Genomic DNA, 25,231 nt, shown 5'->3' with positions numbered 1-25,231 from the left:
CTTCGAGGGTGAAAGAAAAGCATGAGACAGAAATTTCTGCATTTGTTTTATTCTACATTAAAAAGCTCTTTACCCCGAGTTTGGTTTCCATTCCACAACGAGTACAGAGCAACAACTCAACCTCCAAGGCAGGTTCATCATGTAAGACACAAGTATTCCACAAACAATGGAAACTTCAACGTCCTTTGAGTAAGGCCTCCCTGTTTAAATTTGTGTGTCTTGTAATCCCTTGACAGTCACGACCAGATACTTTAATACTAAGATACTACCACATAGTCTGGATAAAATGCAAGTCATATTCAAAGTAATGGATGACTATACAGCTAGAGTATTTCTCACCATTTTCCAGGGATTGCGTTTGTTGGTTTGTACTTCAAATGTGTGTGTGTGAAAGACACATTAAATTATATGTCAACTGATTAAAAAAATAATAATCTAAAAATATCTTCAATAAACAAAAGGAGGATAAGCGATACATAAGGAATGTTTGATGCTTAAATGTGCCATTAGGGTCGTTTTCTGGAATACTCTCACAGTATGTGCTCTTTCCTACGTCCTTTGTTCATTTCCCTTCTACAGTCTAGTCTTAAAATAAAAAAATCACCACAATAACACCCCATTCATCACCTTAACTGCTTGAATGGTGTCCTTCAGTAGACGTTTGACGTTTCCAAGCAAACTGGTAACATGCTACACGCTTCAAAAACGTTTCCCCTTTGAATGATCCTTTAAGGAGTGTGATAAACTCATACAACTCCTTCATTCAACAAAACAAAAAAGCACCATGGCTTGATCATCCCTCAAGACAGGTAAACACATTGTGTACACTTTCCCTGAACACAGAACAAAAATACATTTGCCATTATCTCAGAGGAGGGAGCACTCTGTCCACTGCCACACTCAGCAGCACACAGGCTGTTAATGAGCACAGCGACCCAGTTGGACAGGGCCGTCTCAAGGTGAACCCGCCTGGTAAGAGAACCCTTTCTGTTATTAAAAGACAAGCCTCTCTGCTGAAGGCCCGCATTGCGACAGTGACGCAAGCTATTAGTGCAACTGCATTCCCCTTCACAGACACGGCAAATCCAAAATTATATTTACAGATAAAAAAAATCATAATTAAAAGTGCTACAGTGACGAGGTTAGGGTGTTTAGTCGCAGGGGAATTTAGGTTATTAGGATTAGGGAGGAGACAAAAAGGAACAAGTTCAAGTGTAGGATAACTTCACTTTGGTAGAACATTTAGTGTTAGTGTGTGTTGCCCCCCAATAATATTCGCTATGCTATTGAACAACGAAAACTGAAAGCTTAAAATGAAGCAGTTATAATACAAATAAAATAATGTTTGGGATGCACAACACCACATTTGAGGAGGGGAGCAACCAATTTAAAGTCCCACACACAATTATCTGCAGTGTTATCTGCCAGTTCATATAAAGATAGCAATGTGGTAAAGAAGCAAAAATCAGGAAATCGGATGTGGTATGTGCTATAGATAATTAAATGTATTAGGGATATGTTCCAGTATCTATTGATCTATATTGATAACCTATATCTATATTGATAACCAAGAAGCCAATACGAGTAGTGCTGCACCCCTTCAAATAAAACAATGCAGAAACATGCTTCACATGTCGTGCTATTTAAATTATAGAATATCAGCCGCCCTTCGATGAGGAAAGTGGAAGTCTAAAGTCGTCTGGCGGTGTGGTCACGCGAGGCCCCATAACGACAGGGAAACGATCATGTCTAACGCGTTCACAAGGGGTCTAAGTACCGTGTGTGTTTGGAGAGAGGAGCTCAGGAGAACATCTGGAAAAGCAGGAGGCCAGGTGTTCAGATGGTGATGTAATGCTGCCGGAGCTTTGCTTGGAGGAACTCGTGGGTTAAATTGTGTCTGGTGATAATCCCCACGATCTGCGTGGAAACAAAGGAAAGAGGGCCAGCTCACACAGGGGAAGTGGTTCATCATAGCTCAAGAAGGATTTCTTTACCATTTTACTTCCATCTCTATAGCTTTGTTTTGGGAAACAGTTTGGCCACTCTCTTAGATTTGGCAGGTTGGGAAGCAGGATTAGAATTAAATATTTAATGTATACCCTCACACGGAATATTGCAATAACTTTGTCCTATATTTTCTATATGTTTGTAAATACAAACCTACATTTATGTTCCAGTGTAACCTGTTCTTTGAAACTCACTCACAATTGTAGCTATAATGTTTATTCAATCAATACACAAAAAACATAATTCAGGAGACAGGAGATATATTCCTGGACCACGACGTCCACTGCACATCTAAAGGGTATTTGGTTCATAACCATTGACGCCATTCTGGATTTATGTAGGATTATGTTAATTTAGTTGTTGAGTTGTTGACAGTTTGGTACATCCGGTAGAGCTTTAGAACTCAAAGCTCCGCCAGACTAAGTCTAATGAAACTGCCTCACAGTTGCGTGAGAATTTACACACATAGTTTCAAACGGCTGTTACAACACATTAAAATAAAATTTTCAGTCCTGTGACAGGACCACTCACCTCCATCCCCTACAGGGTCTATATAACCTGGTATCACCCAGACAGGACCACTCACCTCCAGCCCCTACAGGGTCTACAATGGTCCGGCCCCCTACAGGGTCTATATAACCTGGTATCACCCAGACAGGACCACTCACCTCCAGCCCCTACAGGGTCTACAATGGTCCGGCCCCCTACAGGGTCTATATAACCTGGTATCACCCAGACAGGACCACTCACCTCCAGCCCCTACAGGGTCTACAATGGTCCGGCCCCCTACAGGGTCTATATAACCTGGTATTACCCAGACAGGACCACTCACCTCCAGCCCCTACAGGGTCTACAATGGTCCGGCCCCCTACAGGGTCTATATAACCTGATATCACCCAGACAGGACCACTCACCTCCCCAACAGCGTTGACCACCGGCAGGTGTCTGAGCCCCATGGTCCTGAAGAGGTTGAACACCTGGGAGACGTGTGTGTTGGGGGACACGGTGTAGGGACACGGGTTCATGTAGGGCGTGATGTCCTGCGGGAGTGAACACAGGAAAAGACTGTTGAAACATCCTGGTTATTTAGGAGATGTACTGAATGTAAAGAGAACTGAACTGTGAAGTGACATCACAAGTGGGCGTGGCAACCTAGATGTACACTGGATAGATCAGTCTACCAGCCTACCCAGTGGATTGTAGCAAAAGTTGCTCATCTATTCCTCATACATCTAGGTGGACATTCACACTCGTGATATCACTAAAACACAGGGAAAGGCAGATTTCCAAACGGCTTGTAATGGCTAATCACACACACACACCTGTTGGTATGAAATCACCCCTTTTAAGAGCTTGCAGGGGTTGGGGGCATCAGGCTTAAGGACACCTTAAGGTTGTGGTCTTTAGACATTGGGAAAACAAACCCAGTACCCTATTATGATAGGAGTTAACCACTCTAACCACAACACTAGACCCTCCCCCATAAGAGACCATTAATGGAGTGATCCAGTGTATGGATTGGGATGGTCTGGAGCGTACCACTATCATGCGGGGGTTGAGCAGGGTCAGGTCCAGGTCATGGATGTCAGGGTAGCGGGGGTAGTCCTCCGTCAACTCCGCGTGGGACAGCCTGGGCTGGGTGGCACTCTGGGGTCAGAGGGCACACAGCAGGAAAGGTTAGAGTGGCTGGTGTCTTTGTACACTCAGGCAGCAGCATCCTTCTGGCCATGTCCACACTACAATGTATACATCTAAACATCTAGTGTACGCCTTTTTTGGATTCCGTGTACACAATTATTTCCCAAGGCCAGGCGCTAAACCTGACATAAAAACATCACACAAACAAAAACTCAGGGCTCAGCGTTCCCAAGCAACGAACACAAGAGAGCAAACAATTTGCATAAATAATAGCAAAAGAAATATGGTCTTAACGTTCAGCATATGAATAAAAATGCATGCAATAAGATACTGATTGAGAACATGCGCGTGCCGCTGCTAGTTACGGCATCCGTCCATGCGTGCGCGTCCTTACCGACTGGTTCTCGGCGTAGCAGACACCCCTCAGCAGCAGCGTGACCAGCTGCGAGCGCAGGACCAGGCCGTGGAAGGTGAGCGGTCTGAAGCGCTCCTCCAGGGTCCACTCTTCGCTGGGGGACTGGTCGGGGTACAGGTTGGGGTAGGGCACATACCTGGGGACGAGGTTAGGGGGAGAGGAGGAGGAGTTTCAGACAACTTTCACACTAAAAGGTGAGAGTGAAGCAGTGCTAAGTCACGGTGTGGACTTTGGACGCGTGGTATGATATTGCGTCAGTTTGGTTAGTTCGCCAGTTAGGATTCTAGAACAGGCGTGCCCACACCTTTTCGGTTTGTGAGCGACTTTCAAAAAGGGCAGATCAAAGTGATCGACCGCCATTCGAAAAATGCTAAACGTATATTTATTTATAGATAATTAGTACATGCTCTGATGACTTGCACCCAATGGAGTCAGCCAGGGTTGCATTGTCCGGACACTAGTCTCAAGCAGTTTTACAAACGACCGTCAGTCATGGTGGAATGGTATTTGTACTTACTAATCTTCAAGTCGGAAAAGGCTGACTGCCAAAATAAATAAAATTAAATAAATATATTTGTATTTGTTTGGGGGGAATGTCACACAACTAGCACGACCTTTGCGATCGGCCGGTCGATCGCGATCGACGTACTGGGCGCCCCTGTTCCAGAACATTACATCCCGTCCGCCCCGACGTGGCCTTATGCTTTGGCCTTTAAGACAATTCCTTGCTCTGGTTATGTCGATGACCTTACACACACTGTTTTCTGCGCCTAAAGCATGATATCAATAAAGTTGGACTGCTTAAGGGGGCGTGTCCCACCTGCGGTCCAGCATCTGCTGCAGCATGTCCTCGCCCTCCTGGGCGTTCTGGGCGCCGGCCGCGGCCACGGCGGCCGTATCAGCCGCCGCCTCCTGCTCGTCACACACGTTCCTCAGCTCGCTGGACGGGTACGACTTCATGGACTGGCACCGCCGCCGCTGCTCCCCCGCACGCGTCACGATGTTCGCCTTCTGCGCGCCAGGAAGTGACAGACAGGACGTTGTCAATGTTTGTTTGTTTTTTTGTACTGCCCCCTCAAGGTCATTCAGAGGGCTTTACATCGGCCGGAACCGAGACATTAAGAAAAGAGGACAATTATGACAAGGGGACCGTTTTAAAGATAAATATAAATTAAAGTACAGGAATAATGGAATAATGGAATAATGAAAACAACAGTAGAGGCATACGTTTAAACAAAAGAGCTTAAAGGCAAACAGAAATACGCTTTGAGCCTTGATTTCAAAGTGTTGAGCCTATCCTCAATGTGGCTAAGGTGTGCTCAGGAGTAAGGGAAGGTCTTTGGTGTTCCATCTCAGAGAATCAATGACTTTATTTAATATGGTCATGATCTGGGTGACACCTTCTCCTGCGAGACTTTTTGGGTTCTCTACAGCTCCCCAACACCCCCCGGTGGTCTACAGATGAAACTGCTTCGCGCACTGAGAACGAGAACCAATTTAGGAATTGATCATACCAGTGTATGATCAAACAGAAAATATGTACTTAACAATAAACCATTCCAAAGACATAGAAATGTACAGTATAAATAAACAATATTTGTTAGGAAGCTACATTTCTAAAAGATCATAAACAACACATGAAAATGGACCCAAAATGGCATCAAATGACCACAGAGTGGATCCAAGATGTCCTACCTTGAAGTGTATGTTGTTGCTGACCAGAATGTTTCCCTTCATGAAGTCCCTCTCGTTGGGCCGGTTCTCGGTCACCACGGGGAAGGCGTGGTAGGCCGTGGTGCGCAAGATGCTCACCAGAGACTGGACACGCGTGTGCGGATACACATACGTCAGGTTGGGCTCCATGATGTCACTGGCCGTCAGCCTATCAGAGGAGACGGATAGAGATGAATAGAGAGGTTGAGGGGCAATGTACAACAGATTTACTGTTGTACATAGTATGGAGAATTTTTTCATGTGGAAAGAAAATCAATTATATTGATTGCTGGAGAATTTAACCAACTTCATCATTTAGAAGTCTTCTAAAATCAATGCCTACACTATAGCTTTAATAAAAGGACAATGACGGACAATTCTATAAGGCTTTCCAATCCCCTGTACAGCAGGGGGCAGTATACTAATGCACAATATAGCGTACTTGTCCATTTCCACCTCGGTCTCCCACTCCAGCAAAGGCACGCCCCTCAGGTGGATATGGATGTCGTAGATACCGTGGTTGAAGAAGTCCCCTGTCCACTTAGCCACCTGGGTAACACAGGGCAAGGAGAGTTTATAAGCATGGTGGAGAAGACACCTGTCCATTTAGCTACCTTGCTGCAAGGCAAACACACCAAAACCATAGGAAATTAAAATATTATAAATGCTCTCTCATACAGAGCAACTTGTGCGGAATGGGCCAATTGCTTGGCCTTATTGCTGCATGCCACTTTATTGAGAACCACTCAACAAACAACTTCACATTCAACACTGCAACTCCTCTGGTCCTCAGCAATGCACCCGCCAAGTGTGAAGTCAAGGATAGACGTGCAGACCCTCCTCTTATTAAAGCAAGATATAAACATTTCTTTTTGATACCTACCATCAGTGTTATCATGATTGGCAGTCCGTATGTGATCTCATTGGTCGATTCGATGAGGATGACAGTCAGACTGATGGTCATCCTGACCACGCCCCCGAGGAAGGAGGCTGCTCCAATCAGAGCGAAGGTCCCCGAGTACACGTTCATCCCAAAGTTTCTTATGGCGAGAGAGAAAATGAAAGAGAAAAAGATGTGACAATTTCTCTTGACCGCTCATAAAACAGAACCAAAGCAGCATGTGTACTTTGACCCCAAAACGAATGATTAATGAACTAAATCCATCACTAAGTCACTAACCAACCAACTGACTACGTAAGTACAGGTAGCTAGTGGTAATCACAGCACAGAAAAGGAGAGTGTATACAGAAGGTAATACAGGGCAGAGAAAAGGAGCGTTTGCCTACAAGTACCTTTCCTACACCTGTAGAGTTCCCAGGTAGATGGCTGTAACACCATTAGATAAAAGTAGTGTTAACAGGTAAGAGGTGGAGAGGGCAGCCCATTCCAGCATGTAGGTGCCAGAGAGAGCAGCTGCAAATCCTCCCGCTCGTGGGACATCTTTAACAGGCAACGTGCCAGGGTGCAGAAGCAGCGTTTGGATTACACATGGGGGGAGGGGGATGTGATGGCTTAGTGTGCCACCATGTAGTCGAATGTGATGCAAGATGTCCCAGACAAAAGGTATCCAAGAGACCAGAATAGTCCAGGCAGGGGAGCTGAAGCATGAATTATGTCTACACATATCAGATATCAAAATGCTTCATATGAAGACTTTAAAACCATGTTTGGTCATTTCTAAAAGATGAATAACTAGAAGGTTCCATTGGTTCCTCGACAACCAAACTTTAGGTAACTAAATGCAACCCAATGTATTCATAGTAGAAGTATTCATTTATAGATGTACATTTCTATTGAAAATATGAGGGTAGAGAAAGCAAGGAGTGGCAGGTGAGAATGCAGAGATTCTGGCAGGAGCTGGAACCTCATTAGTTGTCCAAGTCCCAACTTACTTACAGTCGAGGGAAGCTGAAAGCCTTGATTAGGAGTTGTGTGTGTGTGTGTGTGTGTGTGTGTGTGTGTGTGTGTGTGTGTGTGTGTGTGTGTGTGTGTGTGTGTGTGTGTGTGTGTGTGTGTGTGTGTGTGTGTGTGTGTGTGTGTGTGTGTACACAGTGGGAAGGAGGTTAAATACAACTTTTCTGTGGTACCAGAGAAAGCGACAATCGAATTGTCAGCAGATTCCACAGTGTGTGTGTGTGTGTGGTTCATGGGAGGTCACAGAAAAAGCAGCTTCTCAGTTTCCCCTGTGAAACTAAAGGCTTTGAACAGGAAAATGACACTGTGTATCTGTATGGAGCTAGCTTGTTCTAACCATAAGCACTTGTAGGGGCACACTTTATAATCTCTCAGATTTAAAATGGAGCTTCACTCCCACCTCCTGCACTTCCTTCCTGCATTTTGAGGAAGCCAGGACCAATATTTTTGAGAACACATTGAGAATAATCAAAGAATGATTTTGGGGGCAGTGCAGTGGTTAGAATGTTCAACTCCTAGCCAAAAAGGTACAGAGTTGGCCCCTAATCTGTCAGCAACATTCACATTTTGTTTGACTATTGATGATCATTTGTCAGGGATTTGTGTTCTCCCTTGATCCGATTTGGGAAAATCTCCTAAATTGACTTTGCGTTAACAGAGTTAATATAGGAGATGGCGATGAGGCAGTACTCTGACAGGTAAAAGAACCTCAACATCCAAGCGGATGTTGTGTTGATTAGACATCAGGGCTTGCAATGGCTAATCACACTCACACCTCGGCTGAGCTCAGGAGGTAGAGCAGTAGTCTTGTAACCGAAAGGTTGCTTGTTCGATCCCCTCGCTCCGAGTGTTCGAGTGTTGATGTGCCCCTGAGCAAGACACTTAACCCTAACTGCTCCCGACGAGCTGTCGCCTTGCATGGTTGACTCTGACGTCGATGTGTGTATTAACCGATGTAAGCCGCTTTGGATAAAAGCGTCTGCTAAATGCCCTAATTGTAATTGTAACACCTGGTGGTATAATGTGTCCCCTTTAACATCTTATCCGGGCTCCCCTCATCCCGTTCCCGTCCCCTCTTACATGTTGAGGAGGTTGGCCACTAGGCGCCCATAGGTGGCGCCGCAGAGCAGCGAGGGGACGAACAGCCCGCTGGGGACCGCCGTGCCGTACGTCCAGCACGCCAACAGGAAGTAGAGCAGGAAGAACACCAACAGCGTCACCGGGCTGAAGGTTCCTGTGGACCAAAACAAAAACAGGCTGTCCAAAACGTCTTCACGGACGACACTGTCGAGACGGACTCCGTTCAGGGCTGATTTGTTTGATTGTTCATTGAGCGTCTCTTTCTCAGGAGAGACCTGCAGCATCAGACGCTTACAAACAATACAGGCAAATATATGATTGGAAATAGGTAACACAATATAATAAAACTAAATGCTGCATAATTAAAGTTATTATACTTTAATCAATAATATAATCAGAAAATACATGGAAAAGTACTGGGAATTGGTATTTGCCATTGAAAGGGTGGCGTTCATATCCCTGGATAAAGACAGTGAGTGAGTGAGTGTCTGCATGCGTGCGCTCACCTTCCTGGTGGAAGAGCTGGTGTATAGCCGCCTCCTGGGGGTTGAAGAAGAGTGTGGCCATGTCGTTATAGGTACTGTTGGGGCAGAAGAAACTGCGCACCGTGGAGTTGATGTCCTCTGCCCCGCCCAGCTGGGAGGAGACAGCAGCAGAAACAAACACTGCCACCGTCAAACAACAGCTGTGCCTTGGTACAACATTGGCCCAGTGAGGGGGCACCAGACAGGAGGGTAAAGCTCACCATCATGGAGCCGTTCCGGTGGGAAGGGGGGCTCAGGTCTCGGCATTCACCTAGCGTCATGGAGGCCACAAACACCACCACCGTCGTCACCATGGTGACCAACAGCGTCTCCAGGACTCTGCCAGAGGTAGGGTTAAAATTCAGTTAAGTTCAATTTAATCTTGGAGCAGACGAAGGTATAGAAATAAAAGATATATATACAATTATAAATATTTTTTAAATTTTTCTTTTTATATTTTTTCTTAGCATAAGGAATAATAAAGTCTTCATCTTTGTTAACAATCTATTGCATTTCCTAGAAATATCATGATCTAGATAAGAAACCCTCCCGCAACTGTGTTGAATGAGCTTATTGCCTGGAATTTAGACGTCCAAAGTTAGAAACATTGTAATAGTGAGTTTATAAAATTAGGAAATCCTATGTTAACCCAACATCAGCAATGCAAGATGACGGGACACCAGGTTGATCTCACACACATTGCGCGTGTGTGTGTGTGTTTTAATGGTAAGATGCATGTTAATTAGAATGAGACCGAGAGAAAAGAAAGGGAAAGAGACACGCAGAGACAGCAGGGGAACCCACCTGACGAACTTGGCCTTAGGGTGGATGTGTCTCATGCGGTACTTGGCGAGGTGTTTGTTGAGGCAGTTGAAGAGTGCTCCGAGCAGCCCCCCCACCACGCCCATGAGGACGAAGAACGCCAGGTCCACCACCGTCCACAGGTGGCACCTCTTATCTCCCTCCATACACTTGGGAGGGGGGGGGGGGGGGGGGGGGAAGTATGTAATTGAGTTGTCTCGGAGGATCAAACTAAGAAACTAAGAAAACCAAGACTGAATATTTCAGTTGGATGAGAAGCGATGGGATTGGATCGTTTGATTTAAAGTGATATCCGGCTTCAGCTTCCTTATTGGACAGATTGGTTAAGTTGTTCAAACTGCATGGTGAAGCATAAAACTAAAATTAATATGGAACCAAAGATATATTGTAATGGAAATATTTTTTTTGCAATGGGAATAGTTTGGTTTAGGGCAAGTTTTGTTCATTATCAGTAAGTCATTGAGGAAATTGAATATTTTCTACCTTGAACTCTCCAAAGTTCAGCAGACCGGGCAGCTGGAAGGAGCCCCACTTGTTGAAATTGATCCCAGAGCGGAAGAAGTTGAGGGTGAACGTTGCAGACATGGAACCGAAGAGCTGGAGGAAAAATATTAATATAAATGTTGTCCTTCAATTAATTATCCTTAAAAATATACACTATTCAACATTTTACTTGACTCATCACTGGCCAAGGATGCCAACCTTGAAAGGCTGTTGCTATGCTCTGTAGCAAATTCAATTATTATTATTAACTGTATAAAGGCTTTCTTGATAATTTTGAGAGACATTTCTGAATGGCTTATGAACTTGCTTCTCCTTATATTGCAGTGTAAAACAAAGGCAACCCAAGTCAGATATCTTCATTAAAAATAAATCCACCACTTACTTGTTTTAAGACACACCCGAATATAAGCTGTAATCCTATTAGAATGTCAATCGCTAGTTTCAAGTGCATGTACATTGTGCATATACTTCTGGACAGAAGCGATCCACTAGTCCTAACATGTCCAACGATGCTTACCACTTTCCAGGTGAGAGCCTGGTTCCAGAAGGAGGAGCCCTCCTCCAGGCTGAAGAGGGTCCCTCCGATAGGAGCCCCAAAGGCAGCCGCCACGCCCGCTGCCGCCCCCACAGACACAAAGTCTCTCTTGTCCCTGGAGGGTCACAAATGTCAGGCCCACAACAGAACCAGGTGCCAGTGTTGATAACCAGGTCCAAGTACTGTAGAACTGCCAGTACTGCCTCATGGCTGCCTCAAAATCGAAGTGTATTTTATCTTTTTTTTTTTTATTTGATAACACATCGAATCAAAAGCAAGTGAAAATAATTACCAATAACCAATACAACAAGGGAGGGGAAGAAGATTGTGTGTGTGCATGCATCCTACCGGTCACTGCGAAAGTAGGGGAAGTCAAAGTGAATCTTCTTAAAAGTGATGCTTTGAAACTATGGGGAGACAGACAGCATTTGAACAGTAAACTTCACATGAAAGAAAAAACGGCATGGGTAATTTGCAACATTCCAATTGTAACAAATTGAAAGTAATATTATTGTGTTTTCTCTAGCGTTCTATCAATACTAGTCTGTTGACAACAACCTCCTGGGTCCAACCAACAGTAAAATAAGGCCCTTCAGTACCTGTGGGAGGCCGGCCCCCACGATAGCTCCACTGTGGATCATTGGTCCCTCCTTCCCCACGAACATCCCTGATTGGTCAAACAAAGACCGTCAGAAGAAAAAACCCTACCAACGTAATTATTTATTATTGATTACCCTCATCATTGCTACTAGATAAGTATTAGAAACAAAGAACCAGTGTGTACTACATCGGTTGCATGGTTTTACATGTCTTCGCAGAACATCACAAACCCTATGTTCATTAAACATTCCTAGCTTATCTATTTGAAAGAAGTGCTTATACAAACGATAAAGGGTTATTTGTCATATAGAAGGTGATTATAAACAGCAGAACCACAGATGGTGGGCAGAGCCACATCCTCACCTCCGGCCACGGTGAACAGCACCCCAACGGCCTTGCAGAGGAACGTTCGTAGGCGGACGATCCCGGGGATCTTCACCCCGTTCAGGTAGCTTTTAATCTCGGGGATTCCCGAGCCTGCTGCTACGGGCTCGATGAGGACCAGCATACTGGCGATGAAGACAAAGGTCAGGTTGAAGGCCATCAGCTCAAGGAGGGAGAGGGCCAGACAGCCCTTCTCACTGCACACCTCCACGGCTACACAGACAAAGGTTAAGGTAGACATCCAGCGATATACATACCAGAGTTCAACGTTTATTTATATACTCTAGTCTAGAGGATTTTTTCCAAAGAAAATGTCTCTGACTTTTTCAAGTTTTAAATCTACACGTTGTAGACTGGCTACTTATCTCAGAAAACTTTGGGGTTTGGACATCCCACCCCCGGAATGACCCTGCCACCTTACTCATGATACCAACTTGGATATGAGATGGAGTGTGTAAATCGTGACGTTTTTAAGGATACAATGTCCCACCAAGCTGAACTTGATTGAGGTGAAGAGGTGTACGAAGAAATCTACAAACAGGCCAACCTGAAAGAGACAGCAACACCAAGATTATGAGCACCATTCTCGGTTGGTTCATGAAAAGGCTAGGACTGAACAGAGAAACCTATTTCAGGACATACCAGGCCAACCGTGACTCCAATGGCAAACACCAGGACCCACCGCACTGCTTCATACTTCTTGGCTTTCTATTCACAGAAGAGATGTTTTATTACTGAAAAAGGAAGACAATAAAGTAACTTGACATTTGATAGACATGTAATCATTTAAAGCAGAGTGGGTGTACCTTGTTGTTCAATCCCTCCAGAACCTCCACATATGGCTCGTTGATGCAGCGGTCATAATCCAGACTCTAAAAGAATTAAATAAGGCTGTGAGTTACAACTACTATTTAATTATATTACCGTTAAGACAAAAAATGTCCAAAGAGCATTGGATCTTACTAATGGACGTCGAAGGGTAGACTTGTGGACATTGGGGTTCGAACCCAGAACCTTTCGGCTGAGTATCAAACACCCCTAGGCACAAGACTATCCATCACCCACGTCACATCTTGCAGTTCCTTGTGAGTAGCCTTACCTCGTAATCCTTTCTGGGTAGAATTTCTTCCTCCTCCTCCCTGAGCTCCCCTAGGATGGCCTGGAGTGGAACCAAACCTCAGCAGTCACATCATAATTCAATAATTAAACTGTGCAATACTCTGGTATACTCTGACACTAATCCTGGATTTGTTTATATTGTACAGTTCAGACTAGCAAAAATATATTACTTATACTATTCTTGCATCCCATTTCTCTGCATTAATATGTTCACTGTTTGGGGTATACATAGAGTAGGTTTGTTGTGTTAACCTTTTTTATATTGTAGTATGCAAAGATTTGCATCTTTTGACATCTTATATTCTTACACTTTTTACATTATTCTATGCATGTTATTTTAGAACGGGAGCAACTCTAACGTGACTCAATTTCCCCCCGGGGATCAATAAAGTATATCTGATTCAGATTCTGATGACAACAGAGACTTGTGGCCAGCAACAAGAGAGCAGCTCACGCCAATAAGGTTAACATACCTGCTCAACGCAATACATTAATTATGCAATGCAAATTAATATAATCATTACTGACCAATTCTTCGGGTGTCCGCGTCTCTCCTTCACCTGCACAACATTGGCAACAAAAAATGTTCCCACAACACGCCATCTTCGTATTTCCCTCAGCATCTTTCTCAACATCTAAGTCATGTGACGAAAAAAAACAGCAGTTGTATCAAAGCCGTCAAAACTGCGCACCATAAACGCAATGCGTCACCGGCTTTGAGGTCACTTTAAATTGTACATATAAACCACAAAAATGTTTACCATCCCATTATGATGACACATTATTTTTTCATATTTAAATTTCATACACATTCACGTAACTATAAATGATTGAAGTCTTTATGCGTAAAATGTGCGCAACTGCCACTACCTTTAAACAGGACGATCACAGCGACTTGCAGAGAGCATGCACACTTTCTCACTTCTCGCACGTTGTTTTCGGGGGGAACAACGAGGGGCTCCAGGGGATCAGTCAGCGACCCATTTCACCGCCGACCCTCAAAGAAAGGGTAATTATCATTCACTTGGAGTGGGGTCAATCTCCCTTGGCATAGGTACACGGATAAAGGTCAACAATAGGAAACGGCATGGATTTGATTTTCATTATGTACTCATGCTAGTATCATAACGTTCTCTGTTACTTGCGTAGCACTTTCGCTAATGTAAAATAAGACCCCATACAAAGCATTTGTGTTTTAGTTTTCCGTTTTCCATCCACCACGGTGCGAATTACACCGTGACGTCTCAAATGTGTCACTTTTTTCAATAAATGTGCGTGGAAAAAAATTGATGTGATGAACACAAGACACTTTCAGCCAACACATGACGATGCAAAACTTGCAAAGGCCTAATAAGTTTTATTTGGGGGGTGTTCTCCCACCATGTAACGTCATTTCGCTGTTCTTACACGCTACCACAACCACAATGTCTGACAACATCACAATGAAGGACTTTTCCACCCCGCTTTTATTTTTCTTCCCAGTGTACCCTCAGCACCATGGTGAACCAGGTCCAGCGGGTGGACGGCAGCTGGCAGACCAGCAAGAGCGATTCCAGCGGGGCGAGCAACAGCGGCGAGAGCTCCAAGGAGAGTTCCCGGTGCTCCACCCCCTTGCTAGACGCCGACCGCTCGGACCGGCTGCGGGAGAAGATGCGCAAGAGGATGGAGTCGGGAGACCCCTGGTTCTCACTGGAGTTCTTCCCCCCTCGCACCGCCAGTGGAGCTGTCAATCTCATCTCTAGGCATGTGTCAATCGTCCCTTCTCCACTTTTATTGCGTTTACATTTTTGAGTATGAAAGAAACTAAATATCGTTCGTCACCCGGGCTGTCAGTTGAACGCTCCGAGCGAGCTCTGAAACGTAGAACAACAGTTGTATTTCCTTTAACATGAAAAGGGAAGTAATAATCAAACCATTGGGTACCTGCAGCGCGATAGGACAACAATAAAATGCTATTAAACGCTAGCTATAAGCATTATCCACTGTCACTGTCCTTTAAGCCAGTCAACCCAAAAAGGTTTTTTGTTTTAAACGTGGTAATATGTCTTGATCTGCAATTTGGAAATCTAATTTCGTCACTGTTTCTGATATAAGACCCTTTATATAGTGTGACCCAGGTACTATTCGATACACAAAACCCAATGCTTTAGCATATGTAAAGTACATGTCAGCACCCCTAAAACAATTTCATTATTTTTAATCATTATTACGTTTCCAATGTCATTTTAGAGGAAGTTGTAGGTAGTGAATTTCATTGTACAGAGTAAAAGTGAAAAGCTTGGTTCTGAAGGAAACGCTGGGATATATTGTTCATTGTAACTGTGACTCGTACAAATCGGCAGAACAGGTTACATGGACTTTACTTGTAGACAGCGTGTTTCAAGTCTCAGCAGAGACTCTCGCTAACATTCTGGGCATGGCTTAAGCCGTATCACTGCCATGCAAGATAGATCCTGAGTAATACAAGTAATGGCTTCTTTCTCGCTGTAATGTCATATAACTCGTGCTTGTACAGCATTCACAAAACGTGACTCATGCACTGCACTTGTTTTTAGTTTGAGACACTTATCAGTTGCCTCTGCCGAGGTGCACAAATAGGAGGGCCTGATTTGTCAATGTTTGTATTGTAGGATTCTCATGTCATTGCTTGAAGATATTAGGGACTGCTATGGAAGCAAAAACTGCCATAATGTTTTGAATTTTAAAGCTGTTGAAATTTGTATGTCGAAATGTTAACGCAATTCACTTAATAGCATTGAAATATTACACTTTGAAACAAGGGCTCTGAATTAATTCCTTTTTGAATTCACTTTGAAATTAAATTATGGCATTTCAAGTTTAACAATTTCAAAACCAAGATTTCAAATAACTTCTTCAATGCTAACTAATTCAGATACAAAAATTCAAGTTTCACATATTCAAAATACGATATAAGTTATAGCCACTCATATTCAAGTGGTCCAAATATTGACGAGAAGATTCAAGCCATACAAATACTAACTGCAGTAGCGGGGCATTCCAAGGACAGGCCTAAGCAATTGAAAAATATTTTGTGATGTACACCGCCGTTACTGTACTTACTAGTAATTCAATAGAAGTATCTCTTCAGATCTCCTCAGAGACACATGTTGGAAGGTTGTGTTGTGAACACTCCTTATTATTTTGGTCAATATTGAAATCACGATTATTCAAATGATTATCTAGTTTAAAAACATGATGTATTTATTCAGCATGTCTCTCCCAAAAAAACACTTTGTAACTGAGAACTTTGAAATTTCGCCTCAAAAAAATACACAAAATGGTCAAAAAGAAAAAGTTGAAATCTTAAATGATTTACCGATATGTATCCTGTATTTTCTCTAAAACATTTAATAAAAAAAACCGAAAAAAATAAAAAAAATAAATAAATCGAAAAACTTGATTATGTTAATTTTGTGATAGTTTGACGCTAAAATCGAAATCGCGATCAAAATTCGATTAATCGCCCAGCCCTACCACCAAGTAATCTGTCCGGTAGGAAATATTCGTGTTCGTTCCCCCAAGAAATCCACAACCCCTCCCCCCTCAAAAACAACAAAAGGTTCTATACTAAAGCGTGCGTCTGCTCATAGGTTCGACCGCATGGGCTCCGGGGGGCCCCTGTTCATCGACATCACCTGGCACCCGGCGGGAGACCCGGGCTCCAACAAGGAGACGTCCTCCATGATGATCGCCAGCACGGCGGTCAACTACTGCGGTCTGGAGAGTGTCCTGCACCTGACCTGCTGCAACCAGAGCCAGGGGACCATCACCGGCTACCTGACCAAGGCCAAGCAGCTGGGCCTGAAGAACATCATGGCCCTCCGGGGAGGTACGGGAGAAGGAAATAGACTTGCAGTATTACATTACAGGGCAGAGAGGGGTTAGGAATCTTTCTGAGTGATTACATGACACTACAGGTAGACTGTGGACATTGGGGTTGAAACCCAGAAACAACACCCTCACCACTACTACACTTTCCATTCCACTTTCCTTACCATTGCAATTTTAGTTTCCTCTGTACTGTCGATTCTCATCAACACGTTTGGATATGGACTAATTTGAGTGTTTTGGGGTCTAAAGGTCAACCTTCTGCCCACTAGGTTCGTCATTCTGAATGCTCTTTTGGAACACACTGGTACTACCGTATGACATGAGTATAATATATTTGATCGCATTTATCGTGTATATTTTATTGGGAATCCTCCACTTATTAGTGTAGAAGCGTGTTCTCACGGTCACTTGTTCTGCTACACCATCAGACCCACTGGGAACCGACTGGGAGGACGAGGAGGAGGGCTTCAACTACGCCACAGACCTCGTCAAACACATCCGCTGCGAGTTCGACGACTACTTCGACATCTGCGTCGCCGGTAGGCTTCCATTGTCGTCTACTGCTGTGACTAGACAGAGGCATGCGTTCCATTAGTTGTTCAGTACTGGAGTTTGAGGGGAGAGAGCCAGGGCAAGTGGGATCTCTACAGAACGACTGATGGAATGCAGCCATTTATTCAATTGCAATTAAAGAGCAACTGGACCAAGACGGCCTTGGGGAGTTTGTTGCCTCCCTGAAGTTCAAATCTCCAGAGCATGGAAACAGCGTAAAATCATACTGTTTCTCTTATAGTATATAATATATCTGGTCCTGTCTAGCTCAACTGGTAGAGCATGGCATTGAGCCTCCAAAGGTTTCAGTCAAAATGGCATCTTGTCAGACCACCTTACAGCTATCAGCGTTAACAGGATAGCTAAAAGTGTGTGTGTGTGTGTGTGTGTGTGTGTGTGTGTGTGTGTGTGTGTGTGTGTGTGTGTGTGTGTGTGTGTGTGTGTGTGTGTGTGTGTGTGTGTGTGTGTGTGTGTGTGTAGGATACCCCACAGGCCACCCGGAAGCCCAGAGCTACGCGGAGGACCTGCAGCACCTGAAGGAGAAGGTGGACGCGGGCGCCGACTTCATCATCACGCAGCTGTTCTTCCGCGCCGACACCTTCCTCAAGTTCCTGCGGGACTGCCGCGCCATCGGCATCACCGTCCCCATCCTGCCGGGGGTCTTCCCCATCCAGGTGCACAGGCCTCTGCGGACCCCCCTGCTGAGGGGTCGGTCTGGTTTGGGTTCTCTGTGGTGCCCAATGGCAGTGTTGTTAACATTGTGTTCCTGCTGCAAGTCAAGTAATTGTTGTTCTTTCAGCAGCGTTGCATCAACACAAGATGTCGTAGGTGGAGGTTAGGGCGTCTTGTTCAAAGATGACCAAAAACATCAGAGTTTGAACCCAGACCCTTTCGTCGGGGAGTCAAAAGCTTCAGCGTTCCAGTTTAATGGAACGCAGTTTAATCACCACTAAACATTGCCCCACTACCCACCCGTCCATGGGCCTCCCCTCGGTTTAAATCCTTTGCCGCCAGGCTTTAAATGCAGATCCTCTCCCCTTCCCCAGGGCTACCAGTCGCTGCGGCAGCTGGTTAAGCTGTCCAAGCTGGAGGTGCCGGAGGAGATCATGGAGGTGATCGAGCCCATCAAGGACAACGACGCGGCCATCCGCAGCTACGGCATCCACCAGGCGGTGGAGATGTGCCGCGTGCTTCTGGACAGCGGGGAAGTGCCCGGCCTTCACTTCTACACGCTGAACCGCGAGGTGGCCACCACCGAGGTGCTTCGGCAGCTGGGCCTCTGGATAGAAGACCCAAGGTGTGTGTGTGTGTGTGTGTGTGTGTGTGTGTGTGTGTGTGTGTGTGTGTGTGTGTGTGTGTGTGTGTGTGGGGTCACTAGGCACACACGTGTCATGGTTGTTATGGGAACTAAAAGGTTATCATCAAACACTAACAGTTTTCCCTGAAATGAATAAGAAAACATGTATTAATATGGTGCTTTTCGGTAAACGAGATACAAAGAGGGATCTAACTAAATGGACGTTTTTTGAACATAATATTTGAATTATAATTGACACTGAATCATCGTACGAGGGGAATAGATTATGTAGTGGTAAGGTTTTTTTTACTCCCATCTAAAAGTTTTTGTAGATCCGTGTCACGTTAACTTGCTTTGGATAAACTGACACAATCTCTTTTCATTGCCAGTTAATTCCTGATTACACAAAATGTCTGTTTGCTTAGACTAACAACAATCACTGCCAGTTCAGTTTGCCCAACAATCAGGGGCTGAGAGCCCCTCCTCTACCGCTCTAAACCAACATCCCCTCCACACACTCTTCATAGCAGGACGTTCAATTAGAGGAGGTTGTGTTACAGACCATTTTGTCGTCCGTTTAGTTGTCTGTAACCCCACCCCGGCTCTCTGACTCTGTGTTGGTCAGACGGCCTCTTCCCTGGGCCACGAGCGCCAACCCCAAGCGGAAGGTGGAGGACGTGCGGCCCATCTTCTGGGCCTCCAGACCCAAGAGCTACATCTACCGCACCCAGGACTGGGACGACTTCCCCAACGGACGATGGTGAGGACCCATCATCCGCTTCCACTGCTGCCTCACTGGGGATGCTCCCATCACTGGAGTGTGCATCAGACTGGGGGAAGATCAGCCCACCAGAAATAATGTGTTGGCTCATCAACATCACACCTGGGGGTGAACTGCGGGCCCTTTTTAGAGGGGATGTGTTTATTGTATTTTAATTTTAATCGCACCTACACTTGAGTGGAAGTCTGAGACATGACCTAAATGAAGTCCTCTTTATTAATGTTTATTTCTCATTCTTTTTTAAATTTGATTTGTAGTCTATGTAAATAAATTTTAATATCCTTGCTAGCGGCAAGGTTAATTAGCCAGTTTCAGGTACTGGTGGTGAAAAAGTGTAATGGACACCAACATGTCCTTACCGTGTGTCCTCCTTTTCCCCCAGGGGTAACTCTTCGTCCCCGGCGTTCGGCGAGCTGAACGACTACTACCTGTTCTACCTCAAGAGCAAGTCGTCCAAAGACGCCCTGCTGAAGATGTGGGGCGAGGAGCTGACCAGCGAGACCAGTGTCTTCGAGGTTTTCACCAGCTACATCACGGCGGAGGCCAACCGCGGCGGGCACAAGGTAAATGCCCTGATCACTCAGTGATGTGCTGCTGCTCCCGACTTGTCTCTCTCTCTCTCTCTCTCTCTCTCTCTGGGCTCCTCGGTGACGGTACCAGCCAGTCATAACGCACCTCTCTCCGGTCTCCTAGGTGATGTGTCTGCCGTGGAACGATGACGCGTTGGCCACGGAGACCAACCTGCTGAAGGACGAGCTGGAGAAGGTGAACCGCCGGGGAGTCCTGACCATCAACTCCCAGCCCAACATCAACGGGAAGCCCTCCTCGGACCCCATCGCTGGCTGGGGGCCCGCCGGGGGCTACGTCTTCCAGAAGGTAGGGGTGGACCCTTCTCTGGGCTCCGAAACCCGAGCTGTGTTGAGTGCAGATTTGACTGTACTGTATAACGGTAGGCTGCAGGGACTCCCAGGCATCAGTGGTCAAAGCATGGCTGATCAATATGGCCTAAAGTATCAATGACATTGTCTCACTTTCCGTACTATCCGCATTGAACGTCTGCAAATGGTACAGGATCGTAATACAAGCTTAACCTTGTGAATTCCCCAGGCCTACCTGGAGTTCTTCACCTCCAGTGAAAATGTGACCGCGCTCCTCAAGGTGCTGAAGAAGTACGAGCCCCGCGTCAACTACCACATCGTCAACGTGCAGGTAACCATCACGCGTGCATACATACTGTAAACGGATGCATGCATGCATACATAGTACATATACACATGCATACATACATCAGTGTTTCCCATACATAGACCACTGTGTGGCGCAGCGCCACAGAATCAACACCGAGCGCCACAAATTGATTCTGCTTTTATTGATTTATTTTTTATATAAATAGCGTTCCGTTCATTCATCTCCGCATATCACCCTTTCTCCCTGTCATTCTCGTTCACACACGCACACAGAGGCAAGGGTCCACTACCACTTATTGGATCAACCCACGTATCACTGTTACATGCACACGCACTGACAGCGGATTCGCCCGCTCCTCCTCTCAACGCTCCTGTAAAGGAAAACCCGAAGCAGCGGGGTATTTGCGATTAATGTGAAATGAGGTTATAGTTGAGATAGATTATGGTGTTAGATCCCCAGCCCGTTCTGCCGTCGATTTGAATTTGCTATGCAGCAGGGGCTGGAGATCGGGAAGATTGGGATGTCTCCCCGTGGGCCGGTCCACTTTGAAATGTGTTCTGTGCCTGATTGCGGCAATTACGCAAATCGAGCAATACCTCCCCCCCCACCCCCCCCATCAAGACATCTGCGCAGGGTTCCCCCACCGCGCCAGGGGGGTACCACACATTGCTACCTGGTCTGTGAGAAACACTGTACATACATACATACATACATACATACATACATACATACATACATACATACATACATACATACATACATACATACATACATACATACATACATACATACATACATACATACATACATACATACATACATACATAACTGGACATGAAATGTATCAGGCCTTTTCAAGACCTGCAACACCGCAAAAGTCCTTCAGCGGTCTTTGATTCAGAGCCAAGCAAACGAATGCTCCTCCCTGATGGCCTCCCCAGGGCCATAATCTGACCAACGCCCAGGACATGCAGCCCAACGCGGTCACCTGGGGGATCTTCCCAGGCCGAGAGATCGTCCAGCCCACCGTGGTGGACCCCGTCAGCTTCATGTACTGGAAGGTAAGGGCCGTGTTTCTAATGAGATGACCAGGAGAGGGGAGTTAGCCATACAATATGTTGGCATGCGTCGATGAACAAATGGAAAACATGGATAAATATTGTTATCTTTTTGTTTTCTCCGACCAAGGAGGCCTATAAGAGTTTTTAATTTTAATCATATATTTGATTTACTGTTGGGCAGGCAGTGCTAAATTTTACAATCCCTCTTCGTAACCGGCACTTTCTTTCTTGAGGTGATGTGGGGGGGGGGGGGGGGTATGAAATCGCTGCAAACTTTTCTCAACTAAAGGTTGTAGCCGAGTGGTAAGATAACGTCAATCCTCCCTCTCTGACCCAGGACGAGGCCTTCGCCCTGTGGATCGAGCAGTGGGCCAAGCTGTACGAGGACGAGTCGCCCTCGCGCATGATCATCAAGTACATCCACGACAACTACTTCCTGGTCAACCTGGTGGACAACGACTTCCCGCTGGACAGCTGCCTGTGGCAGGTCCTGGACGACATGTTTGAGCTGCTGGACGCGCCCCCCGAGGTGGTCGGCGACGGGGCCCTCGAGCCGGTCGGCCTTGGCGACGGGGCCCCCGAGCCCGTGGTCGGCGACGGAGCCCCCCAGCCTCTCTCGGTTTCCCAATAACGTTGGCACTTTTTCGTTACGTTGCAGCATTACATTATTTAAGTTTTACGCTACACTCACGTGTTTATACAACCGTTTCTTTTTGTCGGGAGGAAAGCTGGTCAGTGGAGGAACCGTTTTCATAATGGCGTTTCCTTTCTTCGTGTATGTTTTCACAGTTTTTTTTTTATTTGGGGGGAGACGGGCGCAGTGGTTGTTCAACAACACTGACGGATCGTTTTTTGTGTTTCGTTCGTTTTTTTTTTTTACCCCTGCCTTGGATTTGTGCAAAGCTCTCAATGCACGTAGTGCATAATAGTTTAGTTGTTCGTGACTATATATAAATATATCTCTATCGTCTATTCAAAAAATATATATTTTTAAGTACCTTGGGATGGATTAAATTGTATATCAAAATGTAAATAACGCCACAACAGCTCAGCATTATGATTTATTAATTAGCTTCTACTCACCAAGTGTCATTTTAAAGCTTGACATTTAAATAAGCTTAAACCAAGGGATAACTTAATGACATCAATCAGATCAACCATATATATACATACATATATTTGTAAAGGTTTACAGATGGTTTAATGAGCTAAGACGCACTCCATTTGTGAGGGAGGCGGTTTGATGTCCTCATAGGTTATTTCACCCCCAATGATGTTTTGCTGTGAAGAAACTTAAGTACTAGAGGAAGTGTTTTTCTATTTTGAAAGACCTAATCAAGCTACATTTTCATATTTGTTACTATTTTTAAGTATTTTTAGAAGATTACTCTGAGGAAATGCTGTTTAGCTGATGTTTACGTGTGTGTACGTCCAGAAAGACTGAACGTTGAGCTGATTGTTGTTACTAGAAACCAATTTCTAAAGTTTCTCACTCCAACCTTTAGGACACTATTGGCAGTTCTTGTAAAGTCTACCATAGTCAAAACAAGAATTGATCCTCACAGATGACAATGTAGGTGAGCCAGTTGGAAAATGACAAACATCAAACTACATTGAGAACGACCACTAAACGACACACTTCCTGAGTCCTAGTTTTCCATAAACCCAACATGTACTGAAAGTTTTGGAAAACCATTTTGTGATTTGAATATGGACGATGGGACTATAAGGCCATCTCAGTAAGGGTATTCTGCACAGTACTGCCAAGCAGTAGTGCAAGACCAGGGGGAAATATGTCCCTTCTAAGATACTGGGACATTTATCATCCCTGTCACCACTGTCCATCCCTCTCTAAGAGAAGCACCTATCTATTGATAACATAAGTCTCTTATCAACAAGGGTCAGGGCGGCCCTGCTATTTTATTTTTTTTTTAATTTTCTAGATGGAAGGAGAGGAGAGATAAAGGGGAAAGGTGCTAAACGTCATCGTGATCGAGTGGCACAGCATATTGACACTCAACATTTTGAGTGGATGCCAGTGTGCTTAGAGGGCTTGCTTCATCACAACTAACACTGCAGGAGGAATTACCATTTAAACCTGTTTTGTTTATTGGAACGCAGGCAGGCTGATGTAACACTCTGACGGTGATGTGAAATGTTGGGAGAGTCACAGCTGGTGCATGTATGTGTTGTGGGGGAAGGTGATGTTTTATTTTATTCAATGAATTCTTTTTTTTTGGGGGCGGGGGGTTCCGGTCAATGGCTACCGATAACGGACAGTCTAATGTGTCTGAGCCCCACTTTCATGGCCAAACCAGACGATCATTTTGTCACATTTTTTATGTCTAATGTTACTTCCGCTGGTGTGTTTGTGTGCGAGAAGAACTTGCTATATTGTTGTGTTTTAGGTGGACGACCTGTAAAAAGTCTGTTCACTTTGGGGCGGGGGACATTTCATATATCTTTAACCGTGTACAATCGTATCTGTATGCGGGGGGCAGCTATAGCCCACTGTGTACTCTCCTCCACTCTAAGAGAACAATTATTTAGAGGTATGCAAAGAATTTAAAGATGACATATTATACCACCAAGTGTGTGAGTGATTAGCCGTTACAAGGCCGATTTTCAAAACGGTTTGTAACGGCTAATCACACTCACACCTGGTGATAATATGTCACCTTTTAAGAATGAAAGAATCACTAGGTCATTAGAATACAAGCTGAACAAACCATGTGCCTGAGATATTAACATGCAAGCGAACGAACGAACACACCACTTTCAAGTCAAGTGAACGGCTAAATGATCTTTATACACTAATAATGAACACTGACCTCCAAACTTTGTTGGTTGAATCCAAATGCCCAGGAGATTTATCGTTGGTTACAGGAGGCCACAGATTGTGTGTGTGTACTTTATATATTTGATTAACTATGCAAATAAATAATAGAAATTGTCGCCAAATAAAATGTCTATCTCAAAGATGTTTTATTTTGTATGAAACAAATAAATTGGTTATTTTGATGTCCTTTTTAATCGTGTTATTATTTTGAAAGGGTTGTTCATGATCAATGCATTACATTACACAACAGAAGTACTGTCACGTCTTATATTTTATGCCAGAGATATAAGGATCAGGTGGTGTTCTAGATCTAGTGCACTTGGAGGGTGAAGCTTGGACCCAATATTGTAGAACCACTTCTGTCAAGTACACCTGCTTGCTAATTAGGGGTCTGAACAGCAAAGC

The 25,231-nt window shown here is 44.8% G+C and overlaps 2 protein-coding genes across 2 annotated transcripts; one reads left to right on the top strand and one right to left on the bottom strand.

Annotated features, from left to right (window-relative positions):
* Positions 1-81: 81 nt before the first annotated feature.
* clcn6 (chloride channel 6) lies at positions 82-13,878 on the bottom strand. The gene is made up of 22 exons (XM_079741476.1): positions 13,785-13,878; positions 13,237-13,296; positions 12,944-13,009; positions 12,780-12,845; positions 12,618-12,684; positions 12,117-12,350; positions 11,753-11,820; positions 11,502-11,560; positions 11,136-11,268; positions 10,598-10,711; positions 10,097-10,263; positions 9,514-9,631; positions 9,275-9,404; positions 8,769-8,922; positions 6,657-6,813; positions 6,216-6,322; positions 5,756-5,942; positions 4,881-5,071; positions 4,040-4,196; positions 3,547-3,654; positions 2,922-3,047; positions 82-1,917 (listed from the first exon to the last, which is right to left on the bottom strand). Exons 1-22 carry the CDS (start codon positions 13,857-13,859, stop codon positions 1,837-1,839), a joined length of 2,625 nt encoding a protein of 874 aa, XP_079597602.1. The 5' UTR covers positions 13,860-13,878; the 3' UTR covers positions 82-1,836.
* A 321-nt stretch (positions 13,879-14,199) lies between these two features.
* On the top strand, positions 14,200-25,008 carry mthfr (methylenetetrahydrofolate reductase (NAD(P)H)). Its single transcript, XM_079742553.1, has 12 exons — positions 14,200-14,265; positions 14,739-14,998; positions 16,868-17,106; positions 17,537-17,647; positions 18,141-18,334; positions 18,707-18,957; positions 19,583-19,717; positions 20,121-20,301; positions 20,432-20,614; positions 20,846-20,947; positions 21,868-21,987; positions 22,325-25,008. Exons 2-12 carry the CDS (start codon positions 14,754-14,756, stop codon positions 22,616-22,618), a joined length of 2,055 nt encoding a protein of 684 aa, XP_079598679.1. The 5' UTR covers positions 14,200-14,265; positions 14,739-14,753; the 3' UTR covers positions 22,619-25,008.
* The last annotated feature ends 223 nt before the right edge of the window (positions 25,009-25,231 follow it).

Source organism: Pollachius pollachius (genome assembly GCF_949987615.1).
Source record: "Pollachius pollachius genome assembly, chromosome: 8".
NCBI lineage: Eukaryota > Metazoa > Chordata > Actinopteri > Gadiformes > Gadidae > Pollachius > Pollachius pollachius.
This window is presented reverse-complemented; position numbering and strand designations above follow the sequence as displayed.